The sequence below is a fragment of the Suricata suricatta genome, chromosome 1 (genome assembly GCF_006229205.1).
Source record: "Suricata suricatta isolate VVHF042 chromosome 1, meerkat_22Aug2017_6uvM2_HiC, whole genome shotgun sequence".
Taxonomy (NCBI): Eukaryota; Metazoa; Chordata; class Mammalia; order Carnivora; family Herpestidae; genus Suricata; species Suricata suricatta.
In genome coordinates, this window is record NC_043700.1 from 124,747,296 (window position 1) to 124,765,696 (window position 18,401).

Genomic DNA, 18,401 nt, shown 5'->3' on the forward strand with positions numbered 1-18,401 from the left:
CCTAATCAGGGCACCTGGGTGGCACCAACTGGTTAAGCAACCAATTCTTGATTTCAGCTCAGGTCATGATTTCACACTTTGTAAGATCTATCCCAGCACTGGGCTCTGTGCTGACAGCATGGAGCCTGCTTGGGATATATATTCTCTCTCTCAGTCTCTCTCTCTCTCGCTCCGCCCTTTCCCTGCTTGCTCCCACTCAAAATAAATCACAAAAATAAGCATTTTTTAAAAATCCTAATCAATCCATAAGTCACTTTATACTCTTCAAAGTCAAAGTTATTATTAAATCACACTTTTTAATGGCTCCCCAGCTCCATGTCAGCCCATGGATTTATTATTTCAAGTCATACATATTGAGTGACTGCCTTATTTGGATCTCCAATGAAATGAACATTATGCTATTTAACTATTTTTTTTAAAGGAAGAAAAAACATTAAAAAATCGTGTTATGTTATGACCAGAATAGCAAAAGCAAACGGAAAGTAATACAAGCATAAAGAGCACAGGCTTTAGAATGAGGCAGACCTGGATTTAATTCCTGCCCCCAGAATCTATGTAGTCTTAGGCAAGTTACTTAACCTCCTTAAGACTCAGTTTCCTCATCTCCAATGTAAGAATAGTAACCACTAATTCTCAAGGTTGTTTTTGGTGCTTGGCATAAGTAATGGAGCTTGGTTAAGCATTCAATAAACATTAACTTTCATTATCAGCAATGATAATAAATAAAACGTATATACCACTACCAAGGTCCTTAGAACCAAAGTATCAATTTTTCTTGTTTTCAATTGAGATCTCTAGGATCTTAATTATAAGGCTTCATGCATAGTAACTACTCAAAATTTGCTGATCAATGTTAAAAGAAAATATCTCATATTTATTTCCTCCAAAAGACTTCAAGGTAAAAAACAGATATGTGTCCTATAAAATTTTTTTTATCACTTGAAATACCATTAAATTCCAATGAAAATCACTCTTACCGGCTCTGGCGGAAAGCTGGCCACTATGGGCGGCCCAGTAACCTTTCACAGGGGATGGGCACTTAACGTTACAAGTGTGTCCTGTTCCCAATTGACCTCTTGCTCCACAACCGAATGCATAGATGAGTCCAGAAGAAGGCACGAAGGCTAGAGTGTGTTGTCTGGGGAAAAATAATTTAAAATAACTTACCAGCATATTTTCTACTAATAGGGATGTACACTCAGACTCTTTTAGCCACCACGTATGAGCACAGCAATCCCTAGGGATGCCCCTAAGACATCTCTTCCCACGTTTACATGTGGCTGTTTGCAAGCAGCGGCTGGCTCTCCATAATGCTATCCTTCTCTGCGATACTAGGCAACCAGGAGGATGGCAAGACTTACAAAAGGCTGTGCAGCCCGCTGCATTTGGCCTTTGGGATGACAGGGAAGAAGCCACCAGGCAAAACTTCCAAGAAGTTCTCTGAGGCTCTCTAAGTTTCCTTTCTTCATGTCTTCCCCCGCATCCCACCAGCCTTATCCCAGAAGGACCGAAGGTCCTCATGATCCACTCATCTAAAACCCATCCTTGTCACATGCTGCTCAGGTCAGACTCTCTCCAAACCTTCACTATAGCTGTGCATGCAGTTAAGATCTCTTAAGATACTGTAGTTAGGTCTAACCACATGCTTGGTCACGACGAGGATGAAATTCATTTCCGGGTCGTGACAGACACGGGGAAGCTCTGAGGGGCACTCACCGGCCACAAGCAATCTGAGTTACTTCACTGCCCATCAGCTCCAGAACTCTTCTTGGGTTAACCTCATCATTCATGGAATCATGTCCGAGTTGCCCACAGGAACCAGCACCAAAGGTAAACACACCTCCACTCTAACAAGGGACAAAGGCCACATGACTCCACTGTATCTCTTGAGTTTAAGTACAGTTCTCTAAAAACCTCTGTATGCTAGATTCATAGCACAGCAGTCTGCACAAGAACACTACACTCACGTGATCCTTTGCCCAAATCACGTCTTTGGAATGTTCATTAAATTAAAAAAATAATGATAAAGGAAGTAAAGACTACATCTTTATGGAACAAAGACAGCACTGCTCAAGGGAACAGGCACCATCTGTATATTTCGAAAACTGTTTAAAGGCACAGTGATGTGTTAGGAAGCAAAACAAAGTGAGGAGAAACAGAAGTAAATGAAATGACATGATTTTGCACAATCATTTGTACATAAGAAATCAAATGTTCCACAAACTCCCTGGTGAGTGAGCTACTTTTTTTACAGCTGTACTTGAAAAAACACTAAGGCATTTTCTTCAAGTAAATCTGTAACAGTATTTGTTCAACATAAAAATACATTTTCATTCTCTGTAGATGCAACCGTTTTAGAAGATACAGGTTGATAATTTTAAAACATTAAATATATTGCTCTTTCTTTTTCACGTATTTAAATTGTTTCACAGGAACAGAAAATCTTCCTATATACTACTATATTTTAAGATTACTTATATTGAACTATTTTTAAGGACCGTCGCTACACTAAAAGATGCTATCAAAAATAATCAAGTAATAACAATCATCTGTGTCATACCCAGCACCAAAGCATCACAGAACAAACCAGAATACTCTGAGTCCCTTACTTTTGTAAGGACTGCAGTGTGTTCTTCTCCACAACTAATATAGACGACTTTTTGGGTTCGCAAGAGTTTCACATGGCAAGGAGACTCTCGATCTAAAATAAGAGAAAAATCAGAATGTCACTACCATTTTGTCTTTGAGATGAAATAGACACAGCTATCCTGGCATGAATTCTGGGTCCCCATGGATTCCTGACTCTCATATTCCCCTTTCTGCCTATACATCCACTGGTGTGTCTAGCAGACTGCTCATTACTTTTAAGTTTGTTTATTTTTGAGGGGGTATGGGGCAGAGAGAGAGGGAGAGAGAGAATCCCAAGCAGGCTTTGTACTACCAGCACAAAGCCCAATGTGGGACTTGATCTCAAGAACCATGAGATCATGACCTGAGCTGAAATCAAGAGTCAGACGCTTAACTGCCTGAGCCACCCAGGCATCCCAGACATCTCATTTTTAATACATCTAAAATCTAACTCATGGTTTCCCCACACTCCCCAACTCTGCCCACCCTCACCACACCCACACCCCCACACAGATTTTTCCTCATTTTATAAATGGTATCTTTATCTTTCCAGTTCTCCTTTTTTTATTTCAAACCACACACCCAACAATGAGCAAAACCAATTGGGACACCTTCAAAGTATAATCAAATCCAACTTTACTCCACTGCCTCCAAACTGGTCTTCCAGCCTCCCCTGGACCCACGATAGCCAAAGTGAAATTCGATCATTCTTCTCAAAACCTCCAGTGTGTTCCCCTTTCACTGAGGGAAGCCGAAATTTTTCCTTTGCCTCATAGGGCCCGATGTCACTGGGCATATATTGCCTCTCTGACCTCCAACTCTGCTACTCTTCTCCCTTCTTGAGAAAAGTACTCTTGAGCACACACCTGTCTTCCCACATCGCAGCCTTTATACACTGTGTTTCCTTTGACTGCAGGGCTCTCTCTGCTCAGACATCAAACAGACCCTCCCAGGAAGCCTTATGTAAAACAGGAAACTCCTCTCAAACCTTCTGGCATACTATATATTTACTGGTCTGTAGTTTACTTCCACCCACTAGCATGCCATCTCCACTAAGCCAAGGGTATTATCTTTTTTGTTCATTGCTGCACCCTTAGTATGCAACATGGGTCCAGCACACAGCAGATCCTCAAGAAGCATGTGTTAAACAAATAAGCTGTGCTTCTGAACAAAATAAAAAGATCCGTATAAAGAGTTCGCTTACCTTCTTCATCACTGAGCCCTAGCTGCCCTGCATTATTCATGCCCCAGCCAAACACTGCCCCTGAGAGAGACAGGGCAAAGCTATGAGCGCCTCCTGCGGCCACCTGAGCCAGGGGGATGCCTTCCAGGGACCTCACCCTCTGCGGGCTGGCTTGGGAGGGGAACTCCTTCCCCAGGCCCAGCTGCCCATGGCTGTTCTTTCCCCAGGTGAAGAACTGACCATCTGAAATAAAAACAGGGTAACTGGTATTAGCAGAAATGATACAAGTTCCATTCACAAAAATAACCTGGTTAGAACAACAGGTTGTCCAGCAGAGTCATTTGTTAGTTACTCCCCTTCAGTACACTGAACCCTCCTGCGAGCTAGGGGACAGAGACACTTCACACTATTAAGACTGTCAGTTTATCTCTTGTTGTCATGACAAGTGGGAGTCTTAATGGTTCTGAGTCTTACTGCCCTATGAAGGCTATGGACATTTACACAAAGAAAATAAAAAATCAAATGTTTAAGTCAATTCGGTTTTGAATAGGCCAATTACCAGGCTTAGATCCACTAAGCAAGCTGAACTAGTTCTAACCACACCCAAATCCTGAAACCCAGGGCTGATGAAGTCCAGCTTCTACCTGGACTATCTCACAGAGGATCAAGCTCAACATGTTGGTACTGATTTCCCCACAAATTTATTCTAACATGGAATGCAGTATTATTTGCTGGCTTGGATTTCTCTAACGTCTTCTTTTTCACTTATTTAGGAACTTGACAGTAGAATTAGCTTAACTGGGTCCTTCCTCCTACTCATCCTCCCTTGAGAGCAATGATGACCACCTTCTTCATCGTCCACACTCTGAGAAAAATATGAGCTGCACAAAGGCCGTCTGAGAAATGCCACTGTCCAACAGCAGTGCATAGACCCTAACCAGTTAAAGGTGTCCAGTAAGATAACATCACATACAAATGCAAAGCAAAATGTTTCCGAAATTAACATAACGTTAGCACAGTATTTCAATGTTACATTACCAGCTGCAAGAGCCAAGCAATGCCAGTTGCCACAGGAAACTTGTAATATCGTTTGCTGGTTCAGCTTTTGTATTAACCTGAAACAGAAAAGGCTTTCTTCTTAAGAGGGCATTCACAGACAATGATCAGAAGTATTCCCAACACTTGCAATAAATAACATCTTTCCTAAAAGACTTTTAAAAATCAAATATATGATCTTACATGATGTAATTCTACTAGGTCTTTCACTAGCCTCCTAGATTGAAAGTTACTGTTAAAAAACAAAACAAAACAAAATAAAACCCATCTTCTCATCTCCAACTGAAGGGCAAATGGAGCAAGCTACAGAACAAAGATCCCCAGGAATCTGGCTGGTGTCTAAATGGTTTTCAAACTGAGGGCAATGCCATGATCCAGCAATCCCATTTCTGGGTACATATCTAAAAAAATTGAAAGCAGGGCCCCAAAGAGATATTTGTACCCCCATGTTCAGAACAGCATTATTCACAATGGCCAGAAGGTAGAAGTCAAGTGTCCATCAACAGATGAGTAGAAAAACAAAATGTCGTATATTCATACAATGGAGTATTAATCAGCCTTTGAAAGAATGGAAACTGACAAATGCCGCAATATGGGTGAAACTGGAAGATATCATGCTAAGTGAAATAATCCAGTAACAAAAAGGCAAATACTTTATGAATGCACTTATGAGAGATATCAAAAGTAGTCCAATTCATACAAATCAAGTCTGATGATGAGAAATGGGGAGTTGCTGTTTAATGGATACAGGCCTCAATTTTTGCAAGATAGGTTTTTACAATTTCTGGAGATTGTGTATGCAACTATGTAAATATACTTAACACTTAAAAATGGTTAAGATAGAAAATTTTATGTTTGGTGTATTTTATCAGTTTTTGTTTACCACATTTTTTAAAATATAAGGGCAAAACCAAGATTCCTTAGGATGGTAAAGAGGAAGATCATATGAACACTTTTCAAATCCTGCTCCTCTGCTTGCTCACATGAAAGACAGGGACAACAACAGTACTTATTTCACAGGCTGTGGTGAAAAAACAGATAAATAAATGGAAAAAATGCCATGTGACGTGCCTGGTGCTGCCCCACAGAACGGGCACCTAAGAATATCCCCTGCTCCCTATTGTGACAGCTTGCAGGGTGCCACTGTTCCTCGACTTAAGTCTGTGCCATGGGAACAAAGGAGTCAGAGGGACCCACCCTCAGGAGAGAAGACAGATGTCCAGTCAAAGAGTTGATTATTCAGTGACAAGGACATATCGCTTTTGCTAATGTTTTATTTTCTCAGATACAAAAAGCTTATATAACAGAGTTCACATATGCATTTAGTACCAAGTAGAACTCAACTATTTTTTATTGAGATAATCATAGATTCACATGCAGTTATAAGAAATAATATATATTACACTACATGTTAACTAGAATTTAAATAAAAAGTTGACAAAAAAATAAGTAAATTTTTAAAAAAGAAATAGTACAGAGAGATCCCGTGTACACTTTGTCCAGTTTCCTCTAGCGGTGACATTTGGTGAATCCCCACCTTTATTTGGACTCAATTCTGAGTGTGTATTAATTTTATCACTTGTGTAGGTTCATGTATCCACCACCACAATCAAGATACTGAATGGTTGTTCAAACACCATAAAGATTCTTCATGTTGTACTTTTATAACCACTGCTCCCCCTCCCCCATCCCTGACAACCAACCACTAATCTATCCTCCAATCCCAAAATTCTTGCATTTCAGGAATGTTATATAAATGAAAGCATACAGTAGGTAAACTTCTGGGATTGCCTCTTTTTCCCCTCTCAGAATAATTCTCTGGACTTTCATCCAAGTTGTTATGCATATCAGTAGTATGTAGAACCCCACTATTTTTTAAAATTGGAAAATGTATTTCAGCCTAAGGGCCAATATTTCAGAAATTTTATGCAGTAATAGTCCTTTTTTTACTTTCCACTCAAATTCTCTATGATTCTCTCTTTATGGGTCAACTATTACTCTTGTCACAACCTTCACAGTCAGTTACAGAAAGGAAGCAGATAAAAAGACAAAGATAAACAATAGAAAAACTACAGGCTTGAGGTGGAGAGAAGGGATAAAGAGTGCGAGCCTATTTATAGCATGCTTTACCTATCTCATTCTATCCTCCCATTAACTTCGTAAAGGTACACAAAAAGTAACATCACTTTTAAGTTAAGAAATTGATGTTTAGATAAGTTAAACAATTTGTTCAAGGTCACTCACCTAATAAATAATAAAACCTGCATTAGAATCTGAAGCTGTTGGACTTCAAAGCTATACTACTTTCCACAATGCTAGGGTATGAATTAACAAATTTATTTCAAAGTAACCAATTTATTTATTTTAAAATATAAAATTATACACAAACCAAGGCCTTAGAAGTCATCAATAATTTATATATGACTAATGAAAATTAAATTGTTCCTATAACACAAGTTATTTCATTTTTAGAAATGAAATGCCACTAAAAATCTTTGAGTCTTTGGTTATCAACAAGTGAAATATTTTTGTCATTTATGTTACAAATCTTCTCCCTAATCAGCAAACAATTTCATTAAAATGTGTATAGCACCTTTTTTTTTTTCTTATTGACACTCTCTCTCCCCCAAAAATTCAACTAATTTTAAAAACGAATCCAAGACATGACCAGCCCTAAATCAGGAAGTCAATCAAATCACTCTTACCTCCATGTTCCTCTTTTCTTTAAAACAGCTTTTGATTAAAGCTAAGAGGGGTAAAAAGGAAGAGGAAGAAGAGTATTTGGTCCTCTAAAGGGGACAATAACTGGGCAGAGGACGAGAGGCATTTATTCAACAGACACAATAAGCAGCACACGCGCTGGGCACCCTTCCCATCAGTGACGCTAAACTGAATAATCTAGGTCTTGTGCCATTAAGAGCTCCTAGCTTTGTAGTCATTAAACAGATAGTCATTAAATAAACAGCTAAAGAGAATGTGACAAGTACTATAGTAGGGGGATACTATATATATTTGTAATGTAAAAAAAAAAACCCAGGAATTAAATGAAGGAAATAAATCGGTGGCCCCTTTGATCACCAAGAACTCTTGAAAAACTGAGACTCCACCCCTAAGAAGGTCACCTGGAAGTAACTTCGTTATTTTACATATTTACTTAGTCGTGAAGCATCTGATAGATACTTAGTTAAATCATCTAAGATTCAGAAATTAAGTAAATAATTAAGAGACTCAAAACCAATGATTAATATTTTTGTGTTAAAAAAAACTTCTGTATAATTGTTATTTTAGCTGTTCATAATGCTCATAATGGCTTATTATTAGAGTAATGGTCAACCTTTTGATTGTAGTTCAAAGTCCTTAACTGAGTAATTGATTTGGGCTTACAATTTTAAATTAAAGGTTACTAAGTCCAAAAAGTGAAAAGATGCTTTTTTTAATTCAGACATTTACTGAGTTTCAAATATTATGCTACCAACTAGGTTACTAGAAGAAATAAAGTACACTTCCTGAACAACTCACTTCTATAAATAATTACAATTTTTGTGACAGGTACTATAAAGGTATAAGGCACAGCAGGGGCACCAAAAAGTAAAAGCAACTAAATAAAGAAAGTAGAACCAAAAACAAAGAGTCTAACAAAGCAACAAGAGGCAACAGAATTTATAAAACAGATTCCTGTTCATGACATTCTTACCTGGGCACTGCCACCGAATCCTCAGTAGTCATGAGTCCCAGTTGGCCATCACTCCCTGCGCCCCACGAAAACAGCTGGCCCCGGTCACTGAGGGCCAGACTGTGGGACTCCCCACATGCCACATGGACAATGTGCTGATCTGCCAAAGCTCCAATTTGCTCTGAAAGAGACCAAACCAAGAAGGAAAATGTACAGTCTAGAAATCGCATGGAATCTTCTTACGCAGAATTATCCTCCTAGGCAGTTCTGTTTTTCAGAAAGAACCACTAAATTGGTATAAAGAGATTATAAATTTCCTGTTTCTAAAAGAAATCTTAGACCCCAGCTACACTGGGTAGCACGTGTGCCCGCCATCAGCACACACATCCCAGATGGTACCTCCCGTGCCTGGGGCTTCTCTCCAAGGAAAAGCCCAAAGGTTTATGATTTAGAGAAAGTGAACCAGAGAGGCCCAAATGTGAGTGAGAATGGGACAAACAACTAAAACCAGTGGGAATAAGGGAAATTCTTCCTGGGACCAGTAACCCCCCCACCCCTAATCCAGAAAGTACCTTTCTCCCCATTTCTGGGACACAGTCTCACACCCACGTAGGTAATATAAAAGAGAATTTCTCTGAGAAAACAGGCCCAAAAGAGAAGATCCACAGACACTGTCACCTGTGGTTCCCCAGTGAAATGTCCAGCTTCCCGCTAGTTAACAAGCTTTGCCCACAGCTCTACTCACATTTTAGTACCTTACTTTTAAATATAAAAGGCTGGCCCAGGATTTTCACATGTGAGGAAAACAGTAATACGAAAGAAAAGAGCAAAACAAACAGAAGAAAATGAGCTGTGAAGATAAAGATCATGCTGGGAGCAGAAAAAAATTATGTTAAGAGAAATAAAAGAAGATAAGGACCATTCAAGCAACTAAGAAGCAAAATCATCTTAGAAAATAAAATACAGTAGGATATTTAAAGAAAAAAACCTTTAGGGCACCTGGCTGGCTCATTTGGGGTTGTGGGTTCAAGCCTTACATTGGGTGCAGAGATCACTTAAAAATAAAATCTTAAGAGGGGCATGAGGGTGGCTCAGTTGTTGAGCATCCAACTCTCGATTTCAGCTCAAGCTCTGTATGAGCCCAGGGTCATGGGATCGAGCCCCACCACCAGGGTGGAGCCTACTTGAGACTCTCTTCCTCTCTCTGCACCTCTCCCCAACTTGTACTGTCTCTCTCTAAAAAATAAAAACAAATAAAAATAAAATAAAATCTTAAGAAAAAAACTTCAAAAAGATGGAAAATTATATTTAAAGAAATTTTCTAAAAAATAGAACAAAAAGGCAAAGAAATGAGGGGATTATTCCAAGAGGTCCAGTAACAGAAAAATAAGAACTCCAAAAATACAGGGAAAACATAAGGTAAAATATTTCAAAGAAGAAACACAAGAAAAGTTCTCATAACTGAAAGACTTAAGTTTCACATTGAAAAGACCTATGTAGGACTCAGAATAATGACTGATGAAAGACCCACTCAGAGCATTTCATCTTGAAATTTTAGAACACCAAAAAACACTCTAAGTTTCGAGAAAGGATAACAGTTTAAATACAATAAAACAGCGGCGCCTTGGTGGCTCAGTAGGTTAAACGTCCAACTTCAGCTCAGGTCTTGATCTCACAGTCTGTGGGTTCAAGCCCCGCATCAGGCTCTGTGCTGACAGCTCAGAGCCCGGAGCCTGCTCAGATTTTATGCCTTCTCTCTGTGCCCCTCCCCGACTCACTCTCTGCTCTGTCTCTCAAAATAAAATAGACATTAAAAAAACATTAAAAAATAAATGCAATAGAACAAGGATCAGAACAGCATCAGACTTCTCAGAAGCAATACTGAAAACTAGAAGACAATGGAGCAACGCCTTCACAATTCTGAAGGAAAATGACTTCCAACTGAGGATTCCGTACCTAACCAACCCTGAATCAAAATTAGAGAGAGAGGGAAAAAGAATAATTTTCAGGCATGTAAGGCTCTCAAAATATTTAACTCAGATGCTGTCTTTCTCAGAAAGTTACCATAAGATAATGCCTCCAAAACAAAGAAAGATTCTGGACCCAGGAAACAGAAATCTTACACAGGAAGAGGTGAAGAACATTTCCAAAACATTCTGTAGTAGGTCTATGAAGTAAAGTTGAAGGAATGTCTCCAAGGTGAAAAATGAAATGCAATCAGATGAATTTTATATCGTTATGGGTTTTACAGTTCTTTCAGAGATTAGAGGTTACTATGCAAAAGAAAAAAAGTAAAAAGATATTATGAATGCCATGAAACACAAAAAATGTTGTATAGGAAACAAAATAATTATGTTATACAGAAGCATAATAACCAAATACATATAATTTATACAATTAAAAATCTCGTCAACTGATTTAAAGAATCAACAGTTTGGGAAAGGGAAAGTGTCTAGGGGTGAGGAAGAGGAGAGAGTGGGTGGAGAATAAAAAAGAATGCTAATCTTCCCCAGTGTTTCTACCTGTCCAATACTGAAAAAAAATATCAAGAAATAGCATTATAAGCATGTTATTTAGGAATACAAAGGTAAATGTTAAAACAAATAGCTAAATAAAAGAGGTGACAGGAATGGTCTCTGCTAGTAAAGCTCCAGGGTGGAAACAGGGGAGGCAGGGAGCTGCTATGTGAGCTAAACATAGTTTGTATTAATATATTACTTGGAAACAAAAGCTGTTTTCAAAAAATAAGCAACTAAAAATATGCTCACATCAAAGGAATCTCCTCTCCTCTGAAAGATGCTCTAACTCGGGTAGTTCCCACTGCCCAACTTCTTTCACTTCTACTCATGATTAGAACCTATGTCCCAACTCAGCCTTGCCTCACACACTAGCAACAGTCCTGTCTTTATTTTGGAATAAGGTAAGAAACTCCTAAATCCAAGTACCTCGGGTGATTCAGACTCTACTCCTGACCAAATACCCACCTCGCACCACAGTTCCAGGAGCTGGGCAGCTTTCATGTTCTCCTGGGCCTGGGGACCTGGCCTGACACATCAGCCATGATTGAGGCCTGGCCCCTAATACCGCACTTCCTATGTCAGCCATTAGCTTTTCTCATCTGGATATTAGCTCACCCTAATATTAACACTAATAAGTTTCTCCGCTGTCTGACAAGGCACTCTCTACCTGATCTGCCACTATTTTCTTGCCTCAAAATCTGTCAAAAACATCCCTCTGGACCTTGTTTACGACAGCAAAACAGCCTTGAAAGGGGATGTCTAGATTTCAAGTACCATTTACTCCCATTCTGGTCAAGCCCAAGACAAACCAATTGCTGTCCCATGACATATTAGCCATCAAAACAGACATCAAAACACTACTGCCAAAACAACAAAACCTGCAGCCCCAAAGGCAATGTCCAGTAAGGCAAAAATCTTATGAGCAATCAAACCACTGACTGTACCAAGTCCAACTTACTTTATTTCTTCTGGCAAGAAAACCAAGCTCATGGGATTCAGACTGGGGATCTGTTACAGTGAAATTATAATCCCTCTTCTAGAGCCCTCTCCTTAGGTCAGGCCAACATGGGAATGAATGCTTCATTCACACCTTTCTCTGAATACTCCCTTGCCCCAGTTGGGAACAGTCAGGATGCAGTGCACATTTTCACAAGCAATCTCTCTGGTTCATTCTGTCAAGACTACATGCTATATTTTGCAGATCATGACAGAACCTCAACCCACGCATTAAAATAATTAAACACACTGAAGAAATATTTTGCATTTTTTATGATAAAAGTACATTTTCTCTCCGATCCTTTCACAGCCAGCCTTTAAAGTCTTTAACAGTCTTTAGCAATGTTCTCAACACTAAATGAGCCAAGGGAATAGGACAAAACAGGGCAAATGTGGGAAATGCTGCTTAGAGCAAGTCACCAGTTCAACTGGACTTATACTATTAGGATTATTTCTACCCAGTTTTTGAGCCTATCATAATTTTTAATATATTTTCAAGCTAATAGTGAACTGGGCATTAAACCATCAAAGGATGGTAACAGAAAAGGATACTATGAGCCTAAAGGGTATATGGATGATGTCAATACTTAATCCTGCAACAACCCTGAAGCAGGGTTATGATAAACCTCATCTCAGAAAACATGTAATGTGGCCAAGAGTCACAATTAATGAATGGAGGAGCTAGAACTGGATCCCATGTCCTTCTGACTTCAGAGCCCTTATACCCACTAGGCTGTCTTATATTCTTTCATGGAAAAGGACTAAATAGATTTTAAATTGGTAAAAGTAACAATGAAGTAATTAGTTAGGTATGGACAACAAAAAAATGACTCTTTTTCCTCACTGTTCAGATGAGAAATATATTTAATAGTCTAGAGTTGGATGGAAAGTATACAGAATATACAAACTTAGTAATCAACTAAATTTTTTAACTAATAAAACTATAATAAATTAAATGTCAGCAGTTGGTATAATAAAAAGGACTAACCTCTCATAACTTAAATGTATCCTTTCTGAGTTACCTACTCTAAGATTACAAATTCTCTACTCTAAGGTTGCACTCTTCTTTAATAGTAGAAAACAGAAGACAAGGCCATCCCATGAGAAATCCTATACTTCGCACTGCCATCCTGTGGATTCTAAATCCTCACGTTCACCCAGCCCTGGTTCCTGCTTCCCACTGAACTCACCCTGGTGCCCGTCCCTCACCTCTGGCTGCTGCACTCTGCTCTCCCCTGGCAGTGTTCTCTCAATACGGGCAACCCAGTCTGAGGGGTGCAGCTGACTGTAACTAAAGAGCTGGGGTGATAGAAATAAATATTATTGCAACAAACCACTTAAACCAGAATATAGCAGATCCCAAAAACAGAATTTCCTAGTGCCTGACTCTCCTCCTGGGGTTCCCTGTCTTCCCACAACATTACTAGGCTCTCTCTCCATTGTCTGCTTCTGTATCTGTCTTATCCTAAGACATATTCCAATTACTTTCTTAATTATTCATCCAAACATTGGCAGGAGTGGTCTGGTCCATGCTTAGTGAGTCTCAACTCTATAAGACAACTCACACTTAAAGTGATTCCCCCCCCCAAAAAGAGTTATTTCCACAAGAGAAATTCTATCTTGTTCCTGAGCCAACGCACTCAAACTAGAGTCAGCTTTTCAAAAACAATTTTTTTAATTTATTGTACAGTAAGACTGGCCTTTTATTATGTACAAGTCTATGAATTTTTATGAACATGTCACAATCAAGATATGGAACATCACTCCAAAATAAGTCCCTGTGCTGTCCCTTAGTCACACACTCTCCTCATCCCTAACTCCTGACAAGCATATATACAGCAGGTGGTAGGATTATTTTTTGAAATCTAACATCTGTATTTTTATTGTTTTTAGGCTATTATATTTAATAAAACTCTTGATATGTTTGGATTTTTGACCTACATTTTTATTTGTTTTCATTTTGTTCCCTCAGTTTTCCATTGCTTTTTCCTCACTCCTACCTGCTTCTGCATTATTTAAATATAGTCTAGTATTGCATTTTAATTCATTGTATTTTTTACTAGATCTCTTTGTATAATTACCTAAGTGATTGCTCTAGGGATTACAAAATAAATAATTATCTTTTCAGTGTCTACTTAGAATCAATACCATTTCAGGTAGAATGCAGAAGTTTTATCATTATAGGAGTCCCTTCATCCCCTGCCCAAGCTACAGTAGTCTTAAATATTACATCTGCACCCTTTGAAAACACCACAATATTAGAATTTTTGCTGTGAATCGAATACATTTTAAAGAACTCAGGAAGAGAATAGTCTATAATATTTACCATATACCTACTATTTCTGTTGCTCTTTCTTCATTCCTGATATTCCTGTATTCCTTCTGTTACCATTTCCTTTCTGTCCAAATAACTTTCTTTAGCAATTGTCTAGGACAGGTCTGCTGGCTATGGGTTTTCTGACTTTTCCTTTATCTGAGAATACCTTTGGTTCACATTCATTTATGAAGGGTCTTTTTTGGCGGATAGAGAATTCTGGGTGGACTTCTATTCTTGCAGCACTTTAAAAAGGCTGTGCCACTGATGGCCTCCATACCTTCTGGGGTGAAATTCATAATGATTTGATTCAATATTCCCCTACAGGTAATATGTGTTTTTCCTCTGGTTTCTTTCAAGTGTTTTTTCAAATGTTTGATTATGATCTTCTTGGCGTGGATTTCTTTCAGTTTACCTTAGTTGGGTTTACTGCACTTCTTGAATCTGTTTATATCTTTTGCCAAATTTAGAAGTTTATCAGCCATTTCAGTACCACATTCTTTCTCCTCGGCCCTGCTGACACTTCCATGACATGAATATTAGACTTTCTGTTCTTGTCCCACAGGTTGCCAAAATCCTATTTCATTTTTATCCTCAATCTGTTCTATCTCTGTTTTTCAGATTGGGGAATTTCTACTGGTCTATCTTCAGTTTCACTGATTCTTTCCTCTGTCCTCTCCCTTCTACTACTGAGGCTATGAGTTTTTCATTTTGGCTATCTTATTGGTTCTCCTTTATATAATCTATTTCTTTGCAGAGAATTTCATTTTTCCATTTATTTCACAAGAATTTGAGCCAGACTATTGGGACATTTGTGTGACAACTGCTTTAAAATCTTTATCGGATTATCCCAATACCTAGGTTATTCTAGCTTTGCCATCAACTGATTGTCCCTTCTCACACTAGCTGAGATTTTCCTGGGTTTACATATGCTCAGTAATTTTGAATTGTACCATAAACACTTTGAGTATTATAAGACCCTGGGTCTTATTTGATTCTTCTGGAGAATGCTGACAATTTTGTTTTAGTTTTCAAAGCTTCCGCACTACTATTCAGATTTGCGCCCTGTACACACCACATGGTGGCCTGTATGACACATAGGTGGCGATGCATGTGTCAGTTCAGTGCTCAGAGTCATTTATATATGAAGTAGGATAAGATCCACATGTACACAGTTTAGGGGTATGCCAATTAGTTCGTAGATAACTATATCCAGCTGCTTTCTCAAGCTCCTCCTTCCCTGAAATCTCCCCAACACTTTCAGGTTTCCTGGAGCTCCTATGTAACCCTCCAGCCAATATACTGCACTTCCACAGCTGTGCCTGCTGCTGGGGCCAAACGGCAGGAAGACCAGAAGGGGAAAAATAGTGAACTCAATGGCAGTTCAGTGGTACCTTGAATTCTGATCTTCTTTCCCAATCCACCTGCCGTCACTTGCTTTTCAGCACCCACAAATAGCTACTTTATGCATTGTCCAGGTTTTATAGTCGCATTCAGCAAGAGAGATAGAAAAGAATGTGCTTACCCCATTGTACCTGAAACTGGAAACCCAGAACCAGAATTTTAAAACAATGTTTTTCTTCCCATACATGTTTGGATTTTTTTTTTAATCAGAGAAAGTCCACAAACTATCTTCCTTCAACCTGGCTAAATTAAAAGAAAAATCAAAGGCACAGCTCTCCCATGAATGCTCCAACTAAAATTGTATTAACCCTCCTGTAGAGCTGGATTCCTGAAGACATGTAGCATCTCGGAGCAGCTGATAATTCATTTAAATTATCCAGAAATATCAAATGTTTACTTGCTTAGTCCTATGTATGCCAATTGTTTGCCCAAGTTTAAACAATCATTAAACCAAATCTTTTCAACTAAAGAAAGAGAGAAAAAGAGCAGTTATGATAGAATTCAGAGTAGTATTTCTCAGTTCGGAGATAGGTGACTCATCGTGAGCCTTGAAGTTTATATACAAACCCTCCCCACCCCCTAAAAAAACCAAACACACACTATGAAGAATGTTCTGATAGTATTTTTTCCTTAGAAAAGATACCATATGTTTTCACTCATAGGTCTAGCAGGAGAAACCTAATAGGGGACCATGGGAATGGGAGAGCGGAGGAAAAGAGTTGGGGAGAGGGAGCGAGGCAAATCGTGAGAGACTTTTGAATGCTGAGCACAAACTGAGGGCTGAGTGGGGGGAAGGGAAGGGGTGACTGTCGTGGAGAGGGGCACTTGTGGGAAGAGCACTGGGTGTTATATGAAAACCAACTTGGTAATAAACGAAATTAAATAAATAAATAAAAATATTTTCTCCTTAGAGCCATAAATTTCAAATCACCATGTATGCTTTCAGATGCAATAAACAAGATACGCTAAGGCAGTCAGAACATACAGAGGCCTATCACAGGCAATGGAAGGGGAAAAGACTGTGTTTTTGAGTCATTAGCACTGCAGTAGTCAGAATAAGATGAGCTGCAGTGACTCAGTTATTTTTCAGAAACTCAGAATTGCCAATCATGGCATAATTTGAAGCTTTAAAGGAATTTTAACAGAGAGGCATGGTTCTGATCCAAAATAATGAGGTTGGAAGGCCCTGAACTCACTTCTTCCACAGAACATACCAAATGTACAGCTATTTACATAGTAATTCCTCCTGAAGAACTGAGGGCTGACTGAATAGCTTTAGCGTATCAGAAGACCATACAGAGAACAGCAAGAAAGACAGGAGACATGGTAACTAATGGAACCCCCACCCCAAAACTGTGAACTACAGTGGGGAGACAGTACTGAGGGACTGTGAGCAGACATTACCTACCATGGGGCAAAGGAAAAAAGCCTCAGTTTAAAAGAGCAACTAAATTCATAAAAGTACATAAAAAAAAATCCAGCTCTAGAATTCCCTCAAACACCAGGGGAGCTGCTGGAACTCTAAGTTGGAGGGGTGAGTGAGAGCCTGGGTTAGCACTTCCCCTGTACTCTGATAGTGCAAATGAGAGCAGGGTCTCATGGCCATAGCCATGAGATGATGCCACAGCTGGCCTGCCACACCTCAGTGGGCACAGGGCCCCTAGTCCACAACATTCCTGGATGCCCTGGGGCACAGAAAAAAAAAACCCATGGTTAAAAAGAGCAAAAAACAAAACAAAACATGTAAGAAGTAGCCCTAAAAACCCTATCAAACAGCAGGGGAGCTGCTGGAACCCTCTCCAGGTCTGAGGTCCTGGAGAGCACCATGGTTTACACTCCCCTTCTACCTTGAAAGCATGGACCAGACCAAGGTCTAGGCACTCTAAGCAGTCTACTGCCTCAGCAAGCCCCAGACCCCTAACCCACACCAGCCCCAGCCCTCCTACCAAGGAGACCCCAGCACACACAAACCATGGCATCCCTGGTCAGTGCTCACTACAGCCATTACAACAAGGTGACATAAGTGCACAGCCCCCTAGAACACTCCAGGCCTGTATGACTTTGGCTTCAGATGGCTTGGCTAAGGCTCCCCCGCCCCCTGCAGAGTACTCTGACACCCTGGCTCACACTGACTTCAGCTCTGGCCACCCTGCCAGCACATCCCCCTGATGGAGCACCCCAGAACCCCAGTCCATGCCTGCCTCAGTTCCAGCTGCCTCACTGGGGCACGACCTAAATGGAATGCCTCAGAAGCTCACAGCCAGTACCCCCACCTCATCTCCAGGCACCCCACAGGATGTCTCCTGTGCAGACATCAACCTTGGTTCCAGTCACTACACCGGAGCACCCCCCATGTGAATACCCTGTGACCACCCCCACAGCTTACACCACCTTCAGCTTTAACAGGCCTGCTAGGGCAATCTCTACGCAGGAAACCCTCCAGGACAACACCGAACCGCACCCAACTCAGCTCTGACCATCCCACAGTACAGAGTACACAGCACACAAGGCAGCCACAGTACACAGTGCCCTGGGACTGCAAGTCCATGCCTGCCACAATTCCAGCCAGGCAAGCACACAGTCTACACAGGGATGACCACACACAGGGCCATGCCTTCAAGTTCAGGA

General features: G+C 39.9%; 1 protein-coding gene across 15 annotated transcripts in view; it reads right to left on the bottom strand.

Moving 5' to 3' along the window:
- HERC3 (HECT and RLD domain containing E3 ubiquitin protein ligase 3) overlaps positions 1 to 18,401 on the bottom strand; it is a 109,808-nt gene that overhangs the window by 48,836 nt on the left and 42,571 nt on the right. For all 15 annotated transcript variants that reach the window (XR_003910376.1, XM_029943212.1, XM_029943184.1 and 12 more), the window contains 6 exons: positions 8,562 to 8,721; positions 4,850 to 4,926; positions 3,833 to 4,054; positions 2,610 to 2,701; positions 1,717 to 1,847; positions 978 to 1,138 (listed from right to left, as the gene is read on the bottom strand). Coding sequence is in view for 14 of the 15 variants with exons in the window: in XM_029943212.1 (XP_029799072.1) it covers positions 978 to 1,138; positions 1,717 to 1,847; positions 2,610 to 2,701; positions 3,833 to 4,054; positions 4,850 to 4,926; positions 8,562 to 8,721 (843 nt within the window). In the remaining variant the exon portion in view is untranslated. The remainder of the gene's footprint in view (positions 1 to 977; positions 1,139 to 1,716; positions 1,848 to 2,609; positions 2,702 to 3,832; positions 4,055 to 4,849; positions 4,927 to 8,561; positions 8,722 to 18,401) is intronic.